This window comes from Crocodylus siamensis, chromosome 7 (genome assembly GCF_052110815.1).
Source record: "Crocodylus siamensis isolate JL-2025a chromosome 7, ASM5211081v1, whole genome shotgun sequence".
In the NCBI taxonomy this organism is placed as follows: domain Eukaryota; kingdom Metazoa; phylum Chordata; order Crocodylia; family Crocodylidae; genus Crocodylus; species Crocodylus siamensis.
In genome coordinates, this window is record NC_143401.1 from 29822644 (window position 1) to 29849070 (window position 26427).

General features: G+C 45.3%; 1 protein-coding gene across 4 annotated transcripts in view; it reads right to left on the reverse strand.

The window, feature by feature from the left end:
• KCNMA1 (potassium calcium-activated channel subfamily M alpha 1) overlaps positions 1-26427 on the reverse strand; it is a 1030169-nt gene that overhangs the window by 265330 nt on the left and 738412 nt on the right. For all 4 annotated transcript variants that reach the window (XM_090058809.1, XM_090058810.1, XM_090058812.1 and 1 more), the window contains one exon: positions 24935-25090. In XM_090058809.1, coding sequence (XP_089914935.1) covers positions 24935-25090 — 156 coding nt within the window. The remainder of the gene's footprint in view (positions 1-24934; positions 25091-26427) is intronic.

Below are 26427 nucleotides of genomic sequence, written 5' to 3' on the forward strand. Positions count from 1 at the left end.
AATATCCCACTATATGAAAAGGAACTGTAGAAATTATTTACCTGGATAATAAATTCTTAAGTCCGGCTTCACTGCAAATGTTAGTATACTCCCAGTGATGGAAATATCTTTGATTTTTAAACAAAGAAAAATAATCTGCCCTTCTGCCCTCCTGTTTTAAAGACAGTGTCCAGTTATTACAAACGCCGTTCTGGTCTATTCCACTTTAGCTTTACTGACAGCAGATTTTGGATACTTATATCTCCTATCTCTGTACAATATGGGCTAATAAAGTTGAGCCAAAGATAATAGATTTCATTTCAGAGCAAAGGTTTTAGCAGTAAACCTTTGCTTGTTTGCTGAACAAACACATTCCAGCAGGAATCATAAATCTTTCTTTATTAAGTATAGGGGACACCAAGAAGCCAAATGTGGTAGTTTACTTCTGATATCAAACACGTAGACCTAGGTTTAATCTCCTGTTCATAGTTATCTATGTGGACTGTTGCCAGTTGAAGTAGTTAAACATTTAGATAATGCCGTGTGTGTCCTTCTTGATAAAAATTGCCAGAAATTCATCAGAAAATGTCAAAGAAGCTTAAGCGCATCAGGAAAACATTTTTATGGAGACTGGTGATGTTGCTTCAGTCTCAGGTGCCATTTAATGTTAAAATGCCACCCAACATTAGGCAGGACAAATTCTAAAAGAATTCAAACAAAGGTCCAAATTTAAGAGCAGATCACAATGGTGTTAAGTCCAATAGAAGCAAGTATTTCAAAGCAGAACAATTTTTGTTAACTTTTCATATATTTTGGTTTCTTTCTTATTTCTCTTGCTCCCTTACATCTGACAAAGCAGACCATCATCTACTAAAGCTTATTTCTTTTTTAATGAGTTAGTATGTAGGGCTGCATCCACATGAGCAAGGACGTGCATTTGCAGCAGGACAAATTTGTGCCGCTCCTTGGTGCTGCAGTGCATGCCCCTGCTCATGCGGTTTGCTGCTCCATGTGCTGCAGTGGGGAGATGGCTGGGGCACAAGGTATCTTAGTGTGGAGTGAGCTGGCAGGCAGCCCCCATGCTGAAGCATCCTGTGCCCCACCCAGCCGGGAAGCAGCACATGGAGATGGGGGAGTGGGCAGCCCAGGGCTCCCTGCCCGGCTGGGGCACAGTGTGCCTTGAGACAGGAGAACAGGGAGCCGAGGGCTGGCTTCTCCCATGTCTCTGTTGCCTCAGCACAACAGCTCCACTTTGGAGCCCCCACACTGAGACATGTGACGCCCATCTCAAGGTACAGCGTGCCTCGAGACTAGAGAGGGGGCAGCTCCCTCGGCTGGCTGCTCCCCTGTCTCTGTGTGTCTCAGCACTGCTGATAGGCAATACTACACATATTTAACATGCAACACATGCAGTTTGTGGCACAGCAAAGAGGTTTGTTGTGCTGCAAACTGCACATGCCTGCACGTCTGGATCTAACCTAAGGTGCCACACTGCCCTGCCTGCTTTCTTTCATGTCCTTATTCATTTAACTTGTTATATTATTTTTGTATCATGGCCTGATTTCACCAGCAGAAATAGACAGCTTTTGTTCCATGTCTTTCTTTTGGTTTTTATTTGAAAAAGAAACCAAATTTCAAAAACCCATGTGTAAGGCACTTTCTGAGGGAGGTCAGGAAGGTTCTCTTGTGCAACCATAATACTACACAGTTAGGCATATTTTGGGGACTCTAGCTTTTGCTGAATAAATTGATTATCAGAGGCAATAGGCAATTACTACATCCATGGAGGCAGATTCAGCAATGATTAAGTAAATATTGTACTCTGGGGTTTCCATCTAGCCCAGTTACTATACATATAAAGCAATCTTTTTTATATCACCTCTTGTACATTTTGGGGAGGTGAGTGAAAGGGTGTCATCAAACACTAGAGTTCAGCAAAACAGGCTCAGTGATTCCCATCCAGCTTTCCTTTCTCCTTTAGAAAAAGGAGTCCATACAGAGATTGATTAAGAGTGATCAGATTTCTATGGGATTTTAAAATCAACTGTATAATTTTACAGCAGGGACAAAATTTGCTATTGAATTCCATGAGTCAAGCTGTGTTCCCTTCCTTCGCCTGGCTCACACAAGAGCAGATTACAATAGCAGACCTTGCAAGTAGGACCTACAGCCATCTGCAGGGAGAAAATAACCCAGGACTGGGCTTGGAAAAAAAATAGGAGAGGTGAAATATCATGGCACCAATCCCCATGTTGCACCAGCCTGCAAAAAAAACCTCACACTTTTGAAATTCCTAAAAGATAATGTTGAGGATGTATCCTCAAAAGAGACCTCCTCTTCTGTGCCATAATCTTCCCTGGTCTTTGTTCAGGAGAGGTGGAGAAAGCTTTGCACTGTTCCATAGCCAGACCATAATCAACCCGTATACACTTTAGGGTTAGATATAATTAGACTCCCAATAGTTTTATCCAGCAAACTATATCTTGTGGTGCTCTCAAAAAATGAAGAAGATATTTGATTTCGTTCACCTATGCTAAGGTGAACATGGGCCGACAATGTGGGGACGCGGTCAGGAAGGTTAACCACACCTTGTCATGCATCCACAGATGCATCACGAGCAGGTCCAAGGAGGTGATCCTCCCCCTCTGTGTAACATTGGCCAGGCTGCAGTTGGAGTACTACATACAGTTCTGGGTGCTGCACTTCAGGAGGGATGTGGACAACATGGAGAGGGTCTAGAGGAGGGCCACTCGCATGATCAGGGGGCAGCAGGGCAGGCCCTACCAGGGGAGGCTCTGGGACCTGAACCTGTTCAGCCTCCACAAGAGAAGGCTGAGAGGGGATCTGGTGGCTGTCTATAAACTGACGAAGGGGTACCAGCAGGCATTGGGGGAGTCCCTGTTCCCCCGAGCACTACTGGGAGTAACAAGGAATAATGGCCATAAGTTGACGGAGAGTAGATACAGGCTAGATATAAGGAGGTGCTACTTCACTTTCAGAGCGGCTAGTTTCTGGAACCAACTTCCAAGGGAAGTAGTGCTCACTCCTACCCTGGGGGTCTTCAAAAAGAGGCTAGATAGATGCCTAGCCGGGGTTGTTTGACCCCAGTACTCTTTCCTGCCCACGGCAGGGGGTTGGACTTAATGATCTGCTCAGGTCCCTTCTGACCTTACCTACTATAAAACTATGAATTGATAGAATTAGTTGCTAATGTCACTAATCATCTAAATTTAGATCAAGTCAAACAGATGTAGTTTATTCTTGCCTGCATTTTCAGATGAGCTAACTTGGTCTTTGTTAAAGAAACTAAACTGATTTCCCAACAGAAGTACTCGAAAGAAAGGTTAGTTGGGAAGCTGTGAGCAATCTTCACTGGCAGTCAAGCTGTCTTTGATTTTTGTTTTGCTTTTTTTGTTGGGATTCTCATGGGACCAATACCAGCATATTTACTCATTTCCTAAGAATTTGAAAGCCTAAGAATTAACAAATCTTTTTCCCAAAAAGTTTCTAGCAACAATAAAACACACAACCAGAAAAATGAGGCATGTTCAAAGATAAAACTTTAATACCGAATGCAAAACGTGCAGTGGCTAGCTTCTCTCTTGCTAGTCACACCCTGTGGGTGTATCTACGTGTGTAATTAATGTGCCTGAATTTTCTGTGCAGAAAATTCAGGCATATTAAACTGTGGGCCCATACACATTTGAAACTGCACCTGTCAAAATCAATTTTTCTCCCGACCAGAGCAGTTCAGTCTGAGGGTGGCTCTTGCTCTGCTCTGCCCACCCTGCAGCAGCCAAGGGGAGCTCCAGGCTCTCCAGGTGCCAGTCTGGGGCTGGCAGGGGACACGGAGGCTGGTCCCAATCTCCACAGAGCAAGGGAGATCTGTTCCAGCTGCCAGACAGCTGCCTCCCAGCCATGTGGAGATTGGGTCACATCCTTGGAGCTCTGCAGCAAGTAATACCAGCACATCCAGACTGCTGCAAGGGTTAGAGCAGGGTCCCAGTGTCCATGTGGCTGCAAGGCAGTGTCCCGTGGAGCTGGGACAGTTCTCCCTGCCCTCCGTAGCCCCCTACTGCTAAGGCTGACCAAGAGCAACTTGCTCCTGGTCAGCATCTACAAGTGCACTTTGGCACATTAGTTTCATTGGTTTAATGAGCCAATTTCTAGTATCTGTAACTACAGGTACTAGAAAATGGCACGTTAGACTAATCTACTGCACAGTAATTGCTGCAAACTTGTAGAGATGGTGGCACTTAACCACATATTAGATTAGTCTAATGTACATTAAAGCATCTCATGTACACACACCCTGTTAGAGATGTTTAACTCTTTGAATGATGTAGAAGATGTGGCAACTTGCATACCAAAGACTATTGTGTCTTGATTTCTGTGTGTACTGTTGAAGATTTGAAACTGCAGAAATGACTGCATAAGTTTCCTGGGACTGATCAGTGACTTGTATACCATCTAGGGTTAGGTCATATTCTTTTCTGTCATTATGTCCAAAATGTATTGTGACATTAGCCATTTAAACAAAACCAAAATAGTGAGACTGCGGGGGACATTTTGTAAGCATTAACCACAATGCAATCTATGAAAGACCTTATAAGAGGGATACATTCATAGACTTTATAGACATTAGGGCTGGAAGAGACCTTGTGAGATCAGCGGGTCCAATCTTAAAGGTATCCAGAGTAAGTGCTTGCACCAGTTCTGGGAGAGTCTATTCCAGAATCTGGAGTCTCAGATAGTAAATAAGAAGTTTTTCCTTATGTCCAGTTTAAAATGGTCTTCCAGCAGTTTGTGACGGTTAGACCTTGTCTTCCTTGGGATGCCCACAGACGCCAGTTCCTGTTGCACATCTCTTATATACTTATAGGCTGCCACCAAGTCACCCCTGAGCCTTCGCTTCTCCAGGATGAAAAGTCCCATGCCTCTCAGCCTCTCCTCATAAGGCCTGTTCTCCTGAACTCTAATCATGTGTTTGACTCTCTGGACTCTCTCAAGCTTCTCCACATCCTTTCTAAACTGTGGAGCCCAGAATTGGATGCTATACTCCAGCTGCAGCCTCACCAAGGCTGAGTAAGTGGGAAGATGACTTCTTGGGTCTTGCTTGAGATGCACTGGTAGATGCAAGCCAGAGTTTTATTTGCTTTGCTATCTCCAGCATTACAGTGGTGGCTCATATTCCTCTTGTGTACAATCATGACCCCCAAGTCTCTTTTGATCGTGGTGCTAGTAAGTGTAGCACTGCAGAACCTATAAGTATGATATGAGTGTTTGCTCCTGAGGTGGAACACCTTGCATTTCTCCATGTTGAATGTCATCAGGTTTGATCTGCCTACCTTGCAACCATGTCCAGGTTGACCTGAATTGCCAACCTATCCTCTAGCATGACCACACTTCCCCATAATTTGGTGTTGTCTGCAAACTTAGCCAGTATGCTTCTGACACCCAAATCCAGATAATTTATGAATATATTAAAGAGTACTGGTTCAGGGACAGAGCCCTGGGGGATACCACTGGTCACCATGTGCCATGTTGACTTGGTCCAGGGACTATTACTCTCTGGGTTCGATCACACAGACAGTTGCCTAGCCATCAGACTGTAAAATTATTAAGGATGCCATTCCCCAATTCTACTATAGGACATCATGGAAGACCAAGTCAAAGGCTTTTTTGAAATCTAAATATATATCAACTTCTCATTTGTCATAGAAGGAAATGAGGTTGTTCAGGCAAGACCTACCCGCAACAAAGCCATGTGACTTATCTCTCAGAATGCTGCCTTCCGTTAGCCTGTTGTTGATGGTTTCTTTGATGATTTTTTCCAAGATCTTTCCATGGATTGAGGTCAAACTGATTGGCCTGTAATTTCCTGGATCTTCCTTCCTTCCTTTCTTGAAGATAGGCACCACATTGGCCCTTTTCCAATCTTCATGAACCTCTCTCGAGTGCTAGGAGTTCTCAGATATTCTCACCATTGGTCATGTCAGCTAACTCTTTTAACACTCTTGGGTGCATTCCATCCGGGCCAACTGACTTGTGGATGTCCAGCTTCTCAAGGTGTTCCCTCACAAGATCTTTGCCAACTATAGGCAAATGATAGTCCCTGGTAGTCCTAAGTCTTGTCAGGCAGGGTGATCCCTTTGGGCCAGTGGAAAGCCAACAGAAAGTAATTGTTGAGTTTAGCCTTTTCCTGGGTGTCAGTTGTCAGCTGCCCTGTTTGGTTCATCAAGGGTCTGATGTTGCCCTCTGTGGTTTTTTCTGACTTCCCAGGTATTTGAAGAAGTACTTTTTACTGTCCTTGATTCCTGTAGCCAGTTCCAGTTAGGTTTCAGCCTTGGATTTTCTGGTCCGCTCCCTACAGGTGTGGGTCACTGCTGCATAATTCTCATTAGTGGTAGTTCCCGACATTCAAACCTTATAAACTTCTCTTTTTAGATTCATGAGGCCCCTACTGAGCCCAGAAGGTCTCCCATACTTTTTGTTACCTTGTCTATGGTCTGGAACGGACTTTCCTTGTGCTTTTAGGATCACATCCTTATTCAGATTATGTATCACTCAGCTTAGTACTTCTTAAAGATGCTCTTAGTATCTTTAAGATATGCTAGAAGTATAACTTTTAGCAATTTAGAGATTACGCAGACAATAATCAATACCTGAAAGTAGATATCTCAGCTGAAGAGGATATCTTTTGTGCATTTAAACTCCAAGTGGTTGCTCTGTCCATGGACTAACAGTGGTATTCACATTAAACACAACTGGTAAAAATGCTCAAATTGAGCTTTCACTCTGACTTTAAATCTGTAGTCCCTCTTTTAATCATGTGTAGGGCACAGTCCTAAACCATGACAACAGACCATTCCTTATGATCTATAGCATACAAGTTCCTCAATAACCAACTGAAATCCATCCCCTGTTGTTCTGGGTTCTGTTAGTGTAAAGAGTGAGAGTTAACTTCTGCTGCAAAAATATACAACCTATGCAGAAAGATAAACAAAGACTTCTAAAAGGAAAATCACTCTTAAAAAGAGATAAATAAATTAATTAACATGCATACATTCATGCAGGTTGGTTGCATAAATGGGAATTGAACCCAAATCTCCTGAATTCCAGTCTGGCATTTTAGTTACCAGACCGTCTTTTACATGACAACTCTTAGAGAGTTGTAAAGCAACTCAGCTTTCCATTCAAATTATCCATTGATGCAATAGCCCATCTGGAGCATAGCTGAAAAGTGACATAGAATAGCACGAGAGAAAATGTTTAATTTTCATCCAAATCATGTTTTAAATAAATAGCAATGTAACTACCGCCCCTTCTATCTAAATGCAGATAGAGTGTTGATATTATCAAACATATTTACATAATGCTGTCATTTACAAGTGATAAATTGTGACACAGGGATGAAAAATAATGTAGGTCTCACAAGGACGACCATTAATATTGTCAAAAAGAAAACTCTCAATGCACCCAGCCCTATACTGCAACAGTGCAATTATCACTTGCTCCCCAGATCCAACTGATCTGTCTTGTTCATAGTACTTACTTCTCACTATAATGACATAAATAATTACATGGAAGAGATCAAGTATACCTGAACATGCCTGAGCATATCTGAACAAGCTATTATGTTACATAATAGCTTCCATAATATCAGGGAATTTCAAGGAAAGGGATGAGGAGTTATTTGACCTGGGGATTTGTACTGTATTTTGCATTTAACTAAAAAGATGTATGTTCTCAAAAATATTAGGGGTGCTTCTATACTGAAATTCCTTTACAGACATGAGCCAGCACAATGAAATCAGCTGTAATATCTGTGGCATGCATGGCTCAGTCTACCTTACACTAGGGACAAAGTGCAACACAATAACACTGCTGAAAAGTAATACAGTTGTTTTGAAAGGGAAAAATATGTTTTTTTTTAAATCTGTTGTCATATGTTTGCCCTGGAAGAGATGTTGAAAGACACCTTCATTTACTAGGAATAATTACAAAACATTTTAATTATATTAAGTGTTTTAAATTAAGGTGAAGCAGTAAGGGTCATAGATGTTGAAAGGCTTAAAGAGTACCTGAAAACTGAAACTTCTATATATGGAAAAGAACATTGAATGCCTTTTAAAAACAGCATATATATTTTTACTATATGCATTTTTTTATGTATGTAACAACTGGTACTCAAGTGATGCTTCACATTCCCAGAATCAGGCCTTTACCTGCTACAAAAAGATGGGCTGTTATTGTCTGGAAGATAGCTTCTTCATGTATATGACCGTCTCCAGCTCCACTCAGCTTGCTCTTTTAGCATATGTCATTTCAAGTACATCAGGTAATCAAAGCACTCCCTGCCCCCATCCCGTTAGTAAATACAAACAGCTGAGGAGACGTGTTTTGTACATTCCATAAATCTATCATAATTCCCTTCATTCTACCAAAGCTGTTGTGTGTAGCCATATGGTTGTATTATACCTAAAGCATGGATATCAACTTCAGATAGATAACTTATTTGCTGAAAATAGATGACATACTTTGAGCTAAAACTTATATTCACTATAAGAATCCTATAAGTGAACTGCTTAATACTACGTATAGTACAATACTCATCACCTTTTAACCCAACTGTGTTTGTCTCTCTAAATCAGAGGTAACAGATACCATTAGCAATGTAATTCTATAGTATCAGCCAAATATTCCTACCAGTGTTAGAGGTTGGAATCTATTTCCAAAACCAGATGTAAAAAGAGAAAGTGAGCCTGTAATATCAAACATTAAATATTCAAATCATGATTAGCCACAATGTTAGACAGGATGAGATATATGGGCTTTTGTCATGCTACATGGAAACAATCTATGCATACATATATGGAGTTTTCCACTATTTTAAACAGTAGATAGCTTACTGAAATTCTAAGACACTCACTTCCCCCTTTGTTTACTGGCTTTAATGAAACTAAAAGGAGAAGAGGCCCATAGAGATTTTTCATCTTTAAACCAATTTTGCAAAGCAGGGCTTTAGCAGGAGTTAAAATGTTTAATAACAATGTGCTTGTAAAAGGGCAAGTTTGGATTTACATCATGGATCATCAGAACTAGACAAAACAATGAGGAAGTGCATATGGCCCTTGGTCCTCAGGGAGCATGTATGGCCCTTGTTCCTGTCCTATATACCACAGTTTTCAAATTCTCATTGAACAGAGAGTTCTGAACTTATTTTGCTTTTAAAGCCTGTACACACAATAGCCATGGAAACACATTAGGTTCATTCTGTTCCTCAAGATAAAAAAGTAAAACCTGGATCAGGAATATTAGGAACAGGTTAATCTTCATGTATTTTATTTAAAATATCTCCCTCCCAATGAATCTCACACAATAGGAGATGCTGCTTCTCAAGGTGGTTTTGTAATTTTTTAGGGTATTTCTAAGTTTTCCCTCCTGCAATTTCTAGCTATATACACACACACACACACACACACAAAGTGGCATATAAATCATTTCAAGAAAGAACAACCCAGGGAGCCACGCGACAGGAGCCGCACGAACAAGCTGCGTAAACAGGCGCTAGAGTTAGCGCAGAGTTCGGGCAGGGGAGGGCGTGGGAGGGCACGAGACACTGCCTGTGACCCCCCCAAGCCATAGCCAGCCCCAGCCGTAGCCAGCCTACCAGAGGCATGACACGGATGGGCACGCGCCGCACCCCGAGGGTCCTCTCGGGCTCTACGGCCCCTCCACTGGGCACCGCAGAGACGGCCACCCAAACGGAGCCCATGGTTCCGGGCTCCACGCAGACGGAGCCCCTGGCTCTTGGCTGCGGGGGCTGCCTGTCCCTTTTTCAGGCTCTGGGGCCCGGGAGCATGGCCACCTCCCCGTGTGGGGTCTGCTCCCTACTGGGGTCTCTGGTATGCCAGCTGGAGGAGCTCCAGGCCACAGTCCAGAGACTGCGTGCCATCAGGGACTGTGAGCAGGAGATAGACTCCTACTGGCAGGCCCTTCTCCCCCGGGAGCCGCAGGGGAGAGCTCCATCTCCCTCCGCGACTAAGGAGGACTCTGGGACCTCCGGCTCTGCCCAGTCAGGGGCATGGACCAAGGTGGTCAAGGGCCTCAAGGCCCGCCGCACCAAGGCCCCTGCCCCGCCGGAGCTTAGCAACAGGTTCGCACCTCTTGCAGCCCCAGCAGAGCTCACGCACTTGCCAGCTCCCGCAGGCAACCCAGGCTCGACCGCAGCTACTGGCCCCGCTCTCCCCAAGACAAAGCGTAAGGTGTTTGTTGTGGGAGACTCCATCCTGCAGGGCACTGAGGGGGCAATCTGCCGCCCCGACCCCTTAGCCCGGGAAGTCTGCTGCTTCCCGGGGGCCCGCAGCCGAGACATTGCGGAGAGGATCCCGCGGCTCGTCCGGCCCACAGACCACTACCTCATGCTCCTTATTCATGTGGGCACCAATGACACGGCTCGGAGCACCCCCAGCCAGGTCATGAGGCGCTACAGGGAGTTGGGAGCGGGGCTTAGGGGTCTGGGAGCTCAGGTGGTGTTTTCGTCAATCCTCCCAGTCTCGGTCTATGGGCTGAGGAGGGAGAGGAGGATCCACGCGGTGAACCAAAGACTGCGGCGCTGGTGTTATCGGGAAGGCTTTGGCTTCCATGACCACAGCCCGCTCTTTGGAGAGAGAGGCAGTGAGCTGCTGGGAAGAGATGGCCTCCACCTCTCTCCGCTGGGGAGGAGGCTCTTCTCAGCCAGGCTGGCTGACCTGCTCCACTGGGCTTTAAACTAAGCCCACTGGGGGATGGGGGGACTACTGCCCCTGCTGGCCCGCTGAATGCCCCTTGCGAAGCCAGCGGACCAAGGCACTTAAAGGGCACTTAAGGGAGCCCACCCCTGCCCCAGCCCTGGCACAATCTGTGGGCAAGGCAAGAGCCCCCAAGGGGACACTTGCCTGCCTGTACACTAATGCCAGGAGCCTGGGCAACGAGCTCGTCCTCCTGCTCAGTGCAAAGAAATATGATGTCATCGGGATAACGGAGACCTGGTGGGACTCCACCCATGACTGGACCACGGGTATAGAGGGCTATACCCTATATAGGAGGGATCGTGTTGACAAAAGGGGCAGGGGTGTAGCTCTCTATGTGAAGGAAAGCTACATGTCCCTGCAAGCTGATGTTGGTGACCGGCATGGACAGTAGAGACCCTCTGGGTAAAAATTTGTGGGGAATTCGGCTCAGGGGACACAACGGTGGGTGTCTACAACAGACCTCCCACTCAAAGTCCCGAGCTTGACCAGGAGTTCGCCCAGGAACTGACTGAGGCCACTTACTCCAGGACCGTGGTTGTCATGGGTGACTTCAATTACCTGGACATCTCGTGGGAAGATCACTCAGCAAAATCTGAGCGGGCGCAAAGCTTTCTCTCGTGCGTGGATGACCTCTACCTGACTCAAGAAGTCTATGGGCCAACGAGAGGCAAAGCGCTGCTTGACCTGGTACTGCCTATGGGGGATGACCTAATCGGCGACCTAGTGATTGATGGGAAGTTGGGGGACAGCGACCACGAGCTGATCACCTTCACCATCCGCCGTAAAGCTGGCAAGTCAGTCAGCAACACAGAAGTCCTTGACTTCAGAAAAGCCGACTTTGACAAGCTCAAGAGGCTAGTCGGTCAGGCCCTCAGGGACCATGACCCCAGGGAGATGGGAGTTCAAGAAGAGTGGTTGTTTCTCAAGGAAGCGATCCTCAGTGCACAAGCTAAAACTATTCCAACACAGAGGAAAGGCAGCAAGAAGGCACAGCAGCCCCCGTGGCTCTCCAGAGACCTAGCGGACCTACTGTGGCTAAAAAGGACAGCCTACAAAGGATGGAGGATGGGATTCACCTCCAAGGAGGATTACTCCGCGCTGGTCCGGTCCTGCAGGGAGCAAACCAGGAAAGCCAAGGCTGCAACTGAACTCCAACTACCTTCAGGCATCACGGACAACAAAAAGTCCTTTTTCAGATATGTGGGGAGCCGGAGGAAAAGCAAGGGCAATGTTGGACCCCTGCTAAACCAGATGGGGCAACTGACAACTGACGCCCAGGAAAAAGCCAACCTATTAAATAGGTACTTTGTGTCAGTCTTTCATCAGTCACACGGGATGCCCATGCCTGCTATGGGACAGGGAAATCTGGGTGAGGGGGATCCCCTACCCTCCATCAATGCTGACCTTGTGAAGGAACACCTTGAGAAGCTGGATACCTTCAAGTCAGCCGGCCCTGATAATCTGCACCCCAGGGTACTCAAGGAGCTGGCAAGCGTCATAGCCCAGCCCCTGGCACGGATCTTTGAAAACTCCTGGCGCTCTGGTGTAGTGCCTGAAGACTGGAAGAAGGCCAATGTGGTGCCGATCTTCAAGAAAGGGAGGAGAGTGGATCCAGCTAACTACAGGCCCATTAGCCTGACTTCTATCCTGGGGAAGATCTTAGAAAAGTTTATTAAGGAGGCCATCCTTGAGGGACTGGCCCAGGCTAACATTCTAAGGGATAGCCAGCACGGGTTTGTTGCGAGTAGGTCTTGTTTGACTAATCTAATTTCCTTCTATGACCAGGTGACCTATCACCTGGACAAGGGAGAAGAGATTGATGTCATATATCTTGACTTCAAAAAAGCTTTTTATGTGGTATCCCATGATCACCTCTTGGCCAAACTGGCCAGTTGTGGCCTTGGCTCCACCACGATCCGTTGGCTGGGAAATTGGCTTCGTGGTTGGACCCAGTGGGTTGTGATTGATGGCAGTCACTCATCATGGTGCCCTGTGACCAGTGGGGTCCCTCAAGGCTCTGTCCTGGGACCCATACTGTTCAACATCTTCATTACCGATGTGGACATTGGAGTCAGGAGTGGACTGGCCAAGTTCGCCGATGACACCAAACTTTGGGGCAAAGCATCCATGCCAGAAGACAGGAGGGTGATCCAGGCTGACCTGGACAAGCTCAGCAAATGGGCAGACGAGAACCTCATGGTGTTTAACACTGAAAAATGCAAGGTTCTCCACCTTGGGAGGAAAAACCTGCAGCTTCCTTATAGGCTTGGCAGTGCTACGTTGGTTAGCACTACAGAAGAAAGAGACTTGGGGGTCATCATTGACCACAAGATGAACATGAGCCTGCAATGCGATGCTGCGGCTAGTAAAGCGACCAAAATGCTGGCGTGCATCCATAGATGCTTCTCAAGCAAATCCCGGGACGTCATTCTCCCCTTGTACTTGGCCTTGGTGAGGCCACAGCTGGAGTACTGTATCCAGTTTTGGGCTCCACAATTCAAAAAGGATGTGGAGAAGCTTGAGAGAGTCCAGAGGAGAGCCACGCGCATGATCAGAGGTCAGGAAAACAGATCTTACGATGACAGGCTGAGAGCCATGGGACTCTTTAGCCTGGAAAAGCGCAGGCTCAGGGGTGATCTGATGGCCACCTATAAGTTTATCAGGGGTGACCACCAGGATCTGGGGGAATGTTTGTTCACCAGAGCGCCCCAAGTGATGACAAGGTTGAACGGTCACAAACTCCTGCAAGACCGTTTCAGGCTGGACATAAGGAAGAATTTCTTTACTGTCTGAGCCCCCAAGGTCTGGAACAGTCTGCCAGAGGAGGTGGTTCAAGCACCTACATTGAACACCTTCAAGAGCAAATTGGATGCTTATCTTGCTGGGATCCTATGACCCCAGCTGACTTCCTGCCCTTTGGGCAGGGGGCCGGACTCAATGATCTCCCGAGGTCCCTTCCAGCCCTAATGTCTATGAAATCTATGAAACTGATTTTATGCCCATAAAGTAAAGCCACTTCCTTAAGAAGAATCAAATCTAGGTATTCTGTTTTATAAGGTAGATGGCCTGGAACACCCCATAATGCAACAGAGCATTATTGAATAATGCCATAAAGATTACAAGAGTCCATTCATTCATTCCAAAAATTGTCAAGAAAATTCTAGCAGAACAACTCCAGTAACATTTCCTTATCTCCATTCATCTGGGGGCTGGGGCTGGACATACTAATAAAACTACACTGGCTTTGGTGGTTCTAGTGGTAAAAATATAACCAGAAAGTTACCTGGTGCAGGCAAAATTCTGAGAAGGTTACGCTGGTTCTACCTTATCTATCCTGGACCATGTCCAGCATACAGTACATGTATGGAAAAAGTGGCTGCTGCCAAAGTGCTATGGTGAAAAACAGCTGCTGAAAGAGCTCCTAGGAAGCTCTTGCTCTAACATAACTCAGAAGAGTCTTGAGGCTGCCCAGAATTCTTCTTTGGATCAAGAATAGTAGCCAGAAACCAAGACTAGGGACAGACATTCAAAGAGCCTGAGTCTGAATTGATTCAATCTTTGCAGGTTAGTCTAACCTGCACATACTGAACCAATTTGCAAGTAGATAGACATTCACTTTTGATTCAGTAAATGCAGGCACTTGTCTGCAGTGGCTCAGGCTAGAAGGTGGGGGGCACCGGAGTAAGACCTCCCTTCTCTTCTACAGTACTGAGCTGAGGGGTGAGCGGTGCAGGTGGCCAGGTCCCAGCAAGAAGCTATCATTACAGAGAGGTTTAACTCCCCACCCTGGCCTGCACAGTCCACAGCCAGGGTGTGCCTGGACGGGGAGGGGGAAGCAGTCCACACGAGGCTTCCCCAGCCCCACCAGCTCACTGTTCAAGGGGTAGGAGAGTTGCTAGACCCTGAGTTATGGCTAGCACTCTGAGGCAAAGTGGGCCAGGAAGGGGAGGACTGTTTGTGGGACGTGCATGCATCTGGAGATGCACACACATAGACACCTTTCAGAATTAACCAGCATGGGGGTGGTGTCACTGTGACCAGATGCCAGCTGGGGTTTGTGCAACTGGGGCCTGTGCTGTAGGAGAAGGGAGGGAGGGAGTGGAGGATCCTTGCTTAAGCAGCAAGTGGGGGTGGGGCAGGGGGAAGCCAGGCAGATGCTGCTGTGCCTGCAGTCCTTCACCTCCTTCCCAGTCAGCCAGAGCTAGGGAAGAGAGGGGCAGAGCCAGACCTGCTCCCTGGAGCAGACAACATAGCTTAGCCCAGCCCAGGGTTGAAAAGCATACTGGGATGCTGGAGGACTATGATTTCATAGATTTCATAGATTTCATAGATATTAGGGCTGGAAGGGACCTTGGAAGATCATTGAGTCCAGCCCCCTGCCTGAAGGGCAGGAAGTCAGCTGGGGTCATAGGATCCCAGCAAGATAAGCATCCAATTTACTCTTGAAGGTGTTCAATGTAGGTGCTTGAACCACCTCCACTGGCAGACTGTTCCAGACCTTGGGGGCTCGGACAGTAAAGAAATTCTTCCTTATGTCCAGCCTAAAATGGTCTTAGAGTAGTTTATAACTGTTCGACCTCATCATCCCTTGGGGCGCTCTGGTGAACAAACATTCCCCCAGATACCAATGGTCACCCCGATAAACTTCTGGGTGGCCATCAGATCACCCTTAAGCCTCTAATTTTCCAGGTTAAAGAGCTTCATAGATCTCAGCCTGTCGTCATAAGGTCTGTTTTCCTGATCTCTGATCATGCGCGTGGCTCTCCTCTGGACTCTCTCAAGCTTCTCCACATCCTTTTTGAATTCTGGAACCCAAAACTGGATGCAGTACTCCAGCTGCAGCCTCACCAAGGCTGAGTACAAGGGGAGAGTGATGTCCTCGGATTTGCTTGAGAAGCATCTATGGATGCAAGCCAGTGTTTTGGTCGCTTTACTAGCCGCAGCATCGCATTGCAGGCTCATGTTCATCTTGTGGTCAGTGATGACCCCCAAGTCTCTTTTTTCCATAGTGCTAGCCAGTGTAGCATTGCCAAGCCTATAAGGATCCTGCAGGCTTTTCCTCCCAAGGTGGAGAACTTTGCATTTTTCAGTGTTAAACACCATGAGGTTCTCGTCCGCCCATTTGCTGAGGCTGTCCAGGTCAGCCTGGATCACCCTCCTGTCTTCTGGTGTGGATGCTCTGCCCCAAAGTTTGGTGTCATCGGCGAATTTGGCCAGTCTTCTTCTGACTCCAGTGTCCACATCATTAATGAAAATGTTGAACAATATGGGGCCAAGGACAGAGCCTTGGGGGACCACACTGGTCACAGGGCACCATGACGATTGACTTCCATCAATTATCACCCTCTGCATCCAACCACGGAGCCAATTTCCCAGCCAGTGGATCGTGGTGGACCCAAGGCCACAACTGGCCAGTTTCCCCAAGAGGTGGTCATGGGATACCAGATCAAAGACTTTTTTGAAGTCAAGATATATGACATCAATCTCTTCTCCCTTGTCCAGGTGATAGGTCACCTGGTCATAAAAGGAAATGAGATTGGTCAAGCAAGACCTTCCTGCAACGAACCCATGCTGGCTATCCCTCAGGATGTTGGCATCGGCCAGTCCATTAAGGACGGCCTCTTTAATAAACTTTTCTAAGATCTTCCCCGGGGTAGAAGTCAGGCTGATGGGCCTATAGTTTGCCGGATTCACTTTCCTCCCTTTCTTGAACATAGGCACCGCATTGGCTTTCTTCCAGTCTTTGGGCACTATACCAGAGCACCTGCTTCTCAAAGATCTGTGCCAGAGGCTGGGCTATGATGCTCGCCAGTTCCTTGATTACCCTAGGGTGTAGATTGTCAGGGCCAACTGACTTGAAGGTATCCAGCCTCTCAAGGTGTTCCTTTACAAGGTCAGCATTGATGGAGGGCAAGAGATCTCCCTCACCCAGACCTGTCTGTCCCGTAGCATGCATGGGCATCCCATTGGACTGATGCAAGACCGATGCAAAGTACCCATTTAATAGGTTGGCTTTTTCCTGGGCATCAGTTGTCAGTTGTCCCATCTGGTTCAGCAGGGGTCCAATGGTGCCCTTGCTTTTCCTCTGGCTCCCCACATATCTGAAAAAGGACTTTTCATTGTCGTTGATATTCAAAGCTAGTTGGAGTTCAGTTCTAGCCTTGGCTTTCCTGGTTTGCTCAATGCAGGACTGGACCAGTGCAGAATATTCCTCCTTGGAGGTGAATCCCATCCTCCATCCTTTGTAGGCTTTTCTTTCTAGCCTCAGGAGGTCTGATAGATCCCTGAGAGCCAGGGGGACTGTTGTGCCCTCTTGCTGCCTTTCCTCCAAGATGGAATAGATTTGGTTTGTGCGTTGAGGATTGCTCCCTTGAGGAGCAACCACTGTTCCTGGACTCCTCTTCTCCTGGGGTCATGGTCCCTTAGGGCCTCACTGACAAGCCTCCTGAGTTTGTCAAAGTCAAAGACTAAAGTGTTGCTGACTGACTTGCCAGCTTTACGGTGGATGGTGAAGGTGATCAGCTCATGGTCGCTGTCACCCAGCTTCCCATCAATCACTAGGTCGCCAGTTAGGTCATCTCCACTAGCCAGTACCAGGTCAAGCAGCACTTTACCTCTTGTTGGCCCATAGACTTCTTGAGTCAAGTAGAGGACATCTATAGGATAGGAAGCTTTGCGACTGCTCAGATTTTGCTGAGTGATCCTCCCACAAGATGTCTGGGTAACTGAAGTCACCCATGACAACCATGGTCCTGGAGCATGCAGCCTCAGCCAGTTCTCAGGTGAACTCCTGGTCAAGCTCTTGACTTTGGGTGGGAGGTCTGTACTTGACTCCCACCATTGTGTCCCATGTATCATGTTCCCCACGGATTTTAACCCAGAGAGTCTCCGGTTGTCCACCCTGGTTACCAACATCAGCTTATAGGGATGCATAGCTTTCCTTAACATAGAGAGCTACACCCCCACCCCTTTTATCTACTTGATCTCTCCTGTACAAGGTATAGCCATCTATAGCCATGGTCCAGTCATGGGTGGAGTCCCACCAGGTCTCCATTATCCCTATGACAACTTAATTATTTGCATTAAGCAGGAGGATGAGTTCCTCCTGCTTATTCCCCAACCTCCTGGCATTTGTGTACAGGCAGGCAAGTGTCCCCTTGGGGGCTCTTGCCTTGCCCACAGATTGTACCAGGGCTAGGGCAGGGGTGGGCTCCCTTAACTGCCTTGGCCTGCTGGCATTGCAAGGGTTGCTCAGCGGGCCAGCAGTGGTGGTAGTCCCCCCATACCCGGCAGGCTTAGTTTAAAGCCTGGTGGAGCAGTTCAGCCAGTCTGGCTGAGAAGAGCCTCCTCCCCAGCGGAGAGAGGTGGAGGCCATCTCTTCCCAGCCGCTCACTGCCTCTCTCGCCAAACAGTGGGCTGTGCTCATGGAAGCCAAAGCCTTCCCAATGACACCAGCGCCACAGTCTTTAGTTCACTACCTGGATCCTCCTCTCCCTCTGCCCATATCCCAAGACTTGAAGAATCAAAGAGAACACCACCTGTGCCCCCAGACCCTTTATCCCTGCTCCCAAATCCCTGTAGTGCCTGGGAGCGCTCCAAGCTGTGTCATTGGTGCCCACATGAATAAGGAGCATGGGATAGTGGTCTGCGGGCTGGAGGAGCTTTAGGATCTTCTCCGCAATGTCTCGGATGTGGGCCCCTGGGAAGCAACAGACTTCCCGGGCTAAGGGGTCAAGGTGGCAGATTACCCCCTCAGTCCCCTTTTAACTTAGGTTAAACCAGGAAGGCGCCTGGGACACAAGTTCCATAAACTGGTTTTACCTAAATCAGTTTCATCTAATACTACATTTAACCAGGCTTATCTTAAACCAGTTTCAGGCATTTTGAAACTGGTTTATGTGCACTAAGCTTCTGTTCTGTTACAGGTTTAAAACAGTTTCTAATCACTTAAACTAGTTTATGTGTAACTTCTGTCCCTAACTAAGAGATCAAAGTGGCAAAATTGGGTTTAAGACTGCAGAGTCCTATTGAAATCAGTGGGCCCAATTGTAACTTTTGTTAAAGAAAACCATACATCCAAGCTGGCATCATGGGGTTGCATAAGAATAGAGGGGCCCATCCTTAATTTTATGCTCTACTACTGAATTATTTTTTGTATGTTTCTGTAATAGTGGACTTCTGGCACATATGTGCTATTCCAAACCACAAACCATAATTGCTTTACAGAACAACATTTCAATTTATCCCTTAAATTATGTAAGTAACAAACAGGTTTATAATTTCATTTATTTAATATAATTGTAGCAATATTCCATATCGTAAAAAGGATGGGCTGTTAAAATATACTTTATAGGTATAGCTTTTTCTTATTTTATTGAATCTTTTTTACTATGTAATTTTTCCTTGTTCCTTCTTGATACAATTCTATGTTACTAGAACAAGGTACTTCTGCCCTTGTTACAAGGAAGGTGTGGGAGTGCAGGAAACCTGAGGACAAATGTGGCACAGGTAAATCTATATCTGCACAGGTAAATCAAGCCAGGGACTAGGAATAGCCAGGTTGTTAATAGTGGAATTAGCAGTACCTGGCCCATAGGTGAAGAAGACAAGATCACATAAGTAGAAGGCAGCTGGGCTTAAGCATATAAACCCAGTCCCTGACCACGTAGGGGGCAGTGTGGGTAGAGAATATGAAACTTTCAAGAGAGAGCTGGCAGCAGTGAGAAGTCAAGACAGCCCAAGAGAGGTACCTGGTAGGCTTGAGCAAGGTAGCCTGAGAAGCAGGGCTTGGACACTAGAGTTCAAGAGGGGCTTATGTTTGAGTTAGGACTGGTCAGGTTCTTGTTTTGTGTCTGAGTTTTCCAACCAGAGGACTGAGTTGTGGCTGCAGAGAAGGAGGCGGCCTTGTGTAGGGTGCTCTAGAGGCATTCCTCATTATCAGGGACTGGAGATAAACCCTATCCTGGGATGGCTGAGGCTGGCATAGTGAGACAGAACTCCAGGAGTGGTTGCAACCAAATCAAGGCTGAGGCTTGGGAGCTGACGTCTACAGCATTGAGGGCTTGACAAGAGAAAAAGGTAGGTTAATGCTCCTGAACAAGGGAGGCCAGCTGAAGCCCTGACAGGTGCTTGGAGGCCTGAAGAGGTGCTCCTTTAAAAAGTCAACACCCTGAGGGAAACACAGACCAAGTGTGAGTGTGGCAAGGACAAAGCTAGCAGCTGAAGGAGCCAGAGGTGCTCCCCAGGGACTGCCTCCTCAATAAACAAATAGTAACATCAAAGGTGTGGCAGGTAAGAAACTCGAGGTGAGGCAGGGCCAGCGATTCCTGACAGGTGAGTCGGACCCCAGGGGGCACCAGGTGCCGGGATGATTTCTGTTACAGTTATGCAACCTTTTAAATTAACTTTCCCTTTGTTCAGTATGGTGCCAAAAGAAAGTAAAGGATTCTGTATAAGATTACATAGATATGACCAAAAGGAAAATATTAGACTCAAGTATAACATTTTGAGGTTTTTTAGTTTGTTTTACCTTTAATGCTGGGCAGACAGTTTACACAAATCTTTTTTGCAGCAAAGAAAGGTATAATGAATTAAATGTGAGTAGTGTCACCATCAATCATGTCCATTTTTTTTTGACAGACCAAACATTTATTATACATTAAATGACTTTCTAATCATGTTAGGAAAAAGGGGTAACACATGCTTCAAACTTAAAAAAAATACAGAAGTTACAGTAAGATTTTCTCAGGTATCCAGGTTGTACCCATACTGGTCTAGAGGAAAAGGCAATCAGGACTTGTAGTAGAGATGATAAGTTTTATTAAACCAACAAGAATTTTGCAAAATAATTTCTTTAATTGCAAGCTTTCGGGCACAAACACGCTTCATCAGGCATTGGAGAAAAGATTGTAAAAGTTCTCCTGGATAGAAATGAAAGTTCATATGAAAGTAAGATTTTCTGGCACTTTTCTAAGATATGTCCACTCATAGTGTTTTCCTGTGGAATTTATGAATGTCTGACAATTCTTAAATTCAATGTTACAATAAGTGCTTCTCTAGAGCAAAAAGAGAAGAACCTCTGCTAGAAGTTTATGTATTTCTCCATTCTTGCACAACTGTCCCTATCAACATAGTTCATTTTGAATTGAAAACATCCTTAGAATTGTACTGGTTCCAACTTTTAGCAACTGGTCAGGTGTGTCTACATGTGCTTTAATGTGCAGTAGCCTATTTTAATGCACGTTCAAGCATCACAAAAAACCTGTGTGCTTTCATTAATGCGCATTAAAATAAGATAATGTGCCTTTTTCTAGTACCACACAATAGAGGTGCTATATTTAATGTGCATTAGCAAAAGCCCATTAATGAATATGTATACGTGCCCATAGAGCAAATGAAATTGTGGATTCTTGGGAAAATTCCACTTCCATTAATATGCAGTAAATGTTTTCTTTGCACTGATCCAGTACAATAATTGGTTTTATCATCAAGTCTTATGTGTTTGTTTCAGATATTAACAAATAGAGCATTCTGCGTGATTCTTGATATCATCCATTTTACCACAAGACTGTTACCACTGTTCTTGAAAACAGGGAGCAGAAATTAATTCTAATCAATATCTGGATATTTTTCTCAGCGACGTATTTTATTTTAAACTCAAAACCCTGCTTTGCCGTATCTGAATAATCTACTGAAAAACACGCAAAGATTTTATCTTTGCCCCTTTGTCCTCCTAAACCTAGGACAATAGGATCATAATAAAGCAAAGCTAGAAGGGACCTCATAAGATCTCTAGCTCAGCCTCCTGAATGAAATAAGGCTAAAACACACAAATAATAGAAAATGTAATCTGGCCGTTCATTACAATGTCCCCAGAACAATATGATTTTTATATCAGCTATGACGGCAACAGCAAAAACATCATGGATATCCTCAGATCCAATTCACTGGTTCTCCTTTGCTTATCCTATACACCTAGATGCACCTGCTCAGCATCCTGAACTTATTACTTGCAGATGTTAAAAAGAAAAAAAAACCCCAAAATCCATACTTTACTGACAGAAGCAGCATGTTACTTCAACCCAGCTCTGCTGCGTCTGTATTGATTGGGTGCTTCAGTTTTTTGGTGCTTTTATATAAGAGCTGATTGAATCCCTGCGCATCAGCTATTACATAAAAGCACCAAGAAAGCCCCAGTAAAGTGCCCAATCTATACAAGCATCGGGTGGGCTGGGCCCAGTTCATGCACTCTCTTCTGCACATAAGCAATGCTCGGCACAGGAGTGTGTGGAGTCTAAAGCGCCATTCTGGTTGGGTTTTTTTATATCTGTAAGCAGCCACTTTGACAATGGAAGCTCAGGAAGGATGCTCTAAACTGCTGGTTTTCAAATTGTGTTCTGTGGAACCCAGGGCTCTGCAATAGGTCAGCAGGGGTTCCGCAAAGAGACTGGAAGTAATGGTGGAGCAGACTGGGAGGCAGGATACAGCTACTGGTGGGCCATGTCACCTGGCTCCACATTAGTCTTCAGGAAAGGGGTAGGGGTTCTGCAGCAGCAGAAGTGATATGAAAGGGTTCTGTGATTTTAGGAATTTTGAAAATCACCAAAGGAGTGGGTCAGCTCGTGGGTCACAACCCAAAAGTGAGTCACAAGAATATACGAAGGGGTCATGAACAAACTTTAAAAATGGATCAACAAATTTTAAAAATGGATTCTCCTTTAAAGGAGAAAAATGTTGGAACCTGTGGATTTCCCTTTGCAGGCTGGAAGAGTTCCTGCAAGGGGCTGCTTGGGGCTGTGGGGAACAGAAGGGAGGTGATCAGATAGGGGGCACCTCATGCATATATGAACACACACAGGCACATGGCAGCCAGGAAGTGTGGTGAGCAGCTCCTGCAGCTCCCCAGAGCTCCTTGCAGGTAAGTCTAATGGGGTGGGAGCAGGGGAGACAAAGACAACAAATCAGGAGGGTGGGGGGGCACAGGCAATGTGTTGGGGAGATGGGGGGCATGTGCCCCCCTCGATTTGTGCAAGTCAGCAGGCATGGGGCACAGCCTGGCCAGACTGGCATGGGCAGGATCTGCTTCCACAGCCCAGTGGGGGCATGCTGCACTCACCTCCTCTGAATGCCAACCGCTCATATGCCAGGCTGAGGCTCTACCCCATCACCATGGCCCAGCCACTGATGCTGCTCCCCTCGGTGTAGCAGCAGCGGCTGGGCTATGATGGGAGTGTAGAGCCACAGCTTGGTGCTGAAGCAGCTGATGGTGGGAGGAGGTGAGGGCTGTGCAATTCCACCCCCATCCATTACTCCTCATGCTGCCAGTGGTATGGCTGGCACAGGAATTCCAGCAGAGGCAGTGGCAGCAATGAGTCTCACTGCCCAGGCTGGGGGGGCAGTGGGTTGGGGGTGAGTGGAACCAGCAGGTCTGGGGACTGTGGGGACTGAGAGTTGGGCCACAGGGCTGTTTTCGACTTAAAGTATTTACTGGGTTGGGACTAGCTACCAATGTTTACAAATGGGTTCTGGTACAAGAAAAGGTTGAGAAATGTTGCTCTAAACCACAGAAAATGCCCTCAGAGCCTTGCCAGGCTGGCCCTATAGCTGTTGGTCAGTCAGTCAGTCAGGAGAAAAGGGCTGGAAAAGGAACAAGAAGTTGGTAGAAGGAACTGTTGATGTTACCTTAAGCAGCAAATGACCCACAGCTGCTCATAAATGGGAAAAGTTAACTTTAAAACAAGCAATTTTTAATCATGGCCTATCAATATTTTCTAAAATATACCCCAAATCTCCTTTCTTGCAGTACTCTTCAAGTCATCATTCATCCTTGTTTTTACCTGTTGAATTTCTTCTTATTTTGCTCAGTGAGATCTGTTTAAATGTAACATTACCGACACTAAAAAAAATTGTTACTGATATACATGCATACTGGTCCTTCCAGAGAAAGCAAGACTCATTACTGACATTAAGGACAGAGGCTTAGCCTTGTTCATGAGGTCAAAAGCAGGGACAGAAGATAACCTATTTGTAACGAGGTGCTATAATAAATCTTGGATTTGTCAATTAGCCCTGGGAAAAGTGGTTTTTGAGAGCACTTGGTTCTGATGCCAAATACTGACATGAGAATGGGGAAACCACATGAGACTCAAGTAAAACAACAACAGAACTAAAAGGAAAGATTGTTAGTTTCTTGTTTGCTTCATTTTCCTTTCATTTTTCTGGCCATATGTACTTATTTAATATGGTTCCTCACAATACACAGAATCAGTGAAGGCTCCCAAGACTCAAAAAATTTCTTGCAACAGTTTCAAAACCCCCAGCTGCTTCTTCACAACAACAGAATAAATATCAACTTGCTATATGCCAAAAGCTCCCCAACGCTGGTATGTACATCTATTCTGTCACAATTCTTTTGACTGTTCCACCTGCTATAATAAGCTTCCTCCACCTATTTGCTTGACATACTTGAAACATACAAGTATACAAGACAACTGCTTGATGCAGGTAAGATCTTATATTAGTAAACTGATATGGCTGCCCCCAAAGGTTTGAAACAACTGCACTGCAACTTTGGCATATCAGACCAGAGGGGCTCTTTGACTGAGGAGAAAGAAAGAAATGAATGATGTTGTAGGAGGTTTGGCCTTCAGTACAAACACATGGTCCATATTTATTCTCACAGTGAGAGGTCCACTAGCCACTTGACGTAAAAGAAAGAGCTGATCACTCTTTTTCTCTAGGCACTTTGTTACCATATGGGATATATATATATATATATATATATACGTAAATCATATTTTGGTTTTAACAGCAGGGGCTTTCCTGATAGATAAACAAGTGGTTTACCTAAAAAAATAAAAAATAAAAAATAAAAAGGAAAGAAGTAGTAGTAGTGATGGTAGTAGAGAAAGATTAAATGTATTGTGCTTTGAACAATAGCAACAGATGTGCCAAATAAAAATAAAAATATAATTATGAAAGACCCTGGCCCTTTGCCCAATTTGTAACAGACTCTGTGTGTGTGTGTGTGTGTGTGTGTGTACGTGTTGCCAAAGCAGTTAGTATATCCCTATATGTTTTATATTAAAACTGTGCTCTCTACTCAACCCCAAGACAAACTAAATCCTAGGCTAATACGTTTTAGTGAGACGAGGCATTACCTTTATGAATGACCTCATGGAGAAGAGGTTGGCTAACATTGTTGAGAGACCTGGTGCCAGGCAGCTCTGGGCTATGAAACCCAGCTTGAGTTCAGCAAGACATATTGCATCATCCCCTTCTTTCCAATTCCAGCTTGGGATATTTAGCAGATGAGCCTGAAGAAAGAAACAAAGGTAAGGAATCACAAATATGTATCCTACTCTCTGCTAACATATGGGGTATCTAAGAAGATGGTCTGCCCCTTTAGTGCTGGCTTGCTTTTTCTTGCAGTAAGTCAATTGATCAACAGAGGTCTTATCATCATTAGTGCTACACCCCAAAATATGTTTTCAAGAGAATTTCTATATGGGGAAATGCTTTAATCCCCTTTCAATTTAAACTCCTCACATCTTAAAGACCTTATATTATAGTGACCCTACTCTAATCATGGATAATTAGATTGGACACTCTGTAGGGGCCACTACATTTGCAACAGCATGTTCTGAAGTTTTCTTTGCACTTCAGGTTTACTGTAAATTCTGGCTGTTGTATTAGCCCTATGAAAAGTCTTCCATTCTTGACACTGCTCGACAGGTCATTTATATAGCTTTTAATATTGTTCAATATTATTGTCTGGAAACTACCTGATGGGTACATCTATAAATCATTGCTCTCATGTACATTTTTTGTTGGAAAACAGTATTGAAAAGATACATTTTTTCAAAGCTCAAAAGAATCTGATAGAAAGTTTGCTGAATTTAGGAAGTTTCCTGAAAGGCAAAATCGCAAATGGATTTTCATCGCTTTAGCATACACAAATGTGTACACGCATTAACACAATGAATCCATCATACTTTTCTCCTTCTTATAACCTCATGATCACTTTTAATCACAATTTCTTGATTTTCATAAACATATTTTTTCCTTAGAAATATGAAACGAACGGAGGTGGCTTATAACGGCACATTGTCCCTCTGAGGCCATTTAAGCATAGAAACATCATTATTCTACTTCACAAAAGAAAGTGGACCAATGTTCCTTACTGAAAGTGTCCTTCATTGTTATATGGGCAGAGTACAACACAGCCAGTAGCAATCATGCTCTGTAAAGCCAGGCTGCTCCTGAGCTGGCTTACACCTTCTTACTCATTGCTATAGTGAGGTATAAGTGGTTCTGACTTCTCAGTGTTCAGCTCTCTGTCTCTCTCTCAGTTCAATCTCTCCTAAATTTGTGCCAGTATCTCCTGATGACATGGGAGAGCTCTGTAGAGGCACCAGCAGGATCATATATGGCTTTAGGGATTCAAGTTGTTGTTTGATTTGTGGAAACTATATGTTCATATATCTAAATTAAATCAATGAAAGCACCTCTTAGCACCTCTGAGAATAGGACCCTAACTGTTAAACAAACACCCTAGGAATTCGATAAGGTCCCTTGCATATGTAAATACAGTTGAGTTAATTAGTAAGTGGATTGCATGACAACTCTTACTAAGATGTTCCTGTTCAGAGAG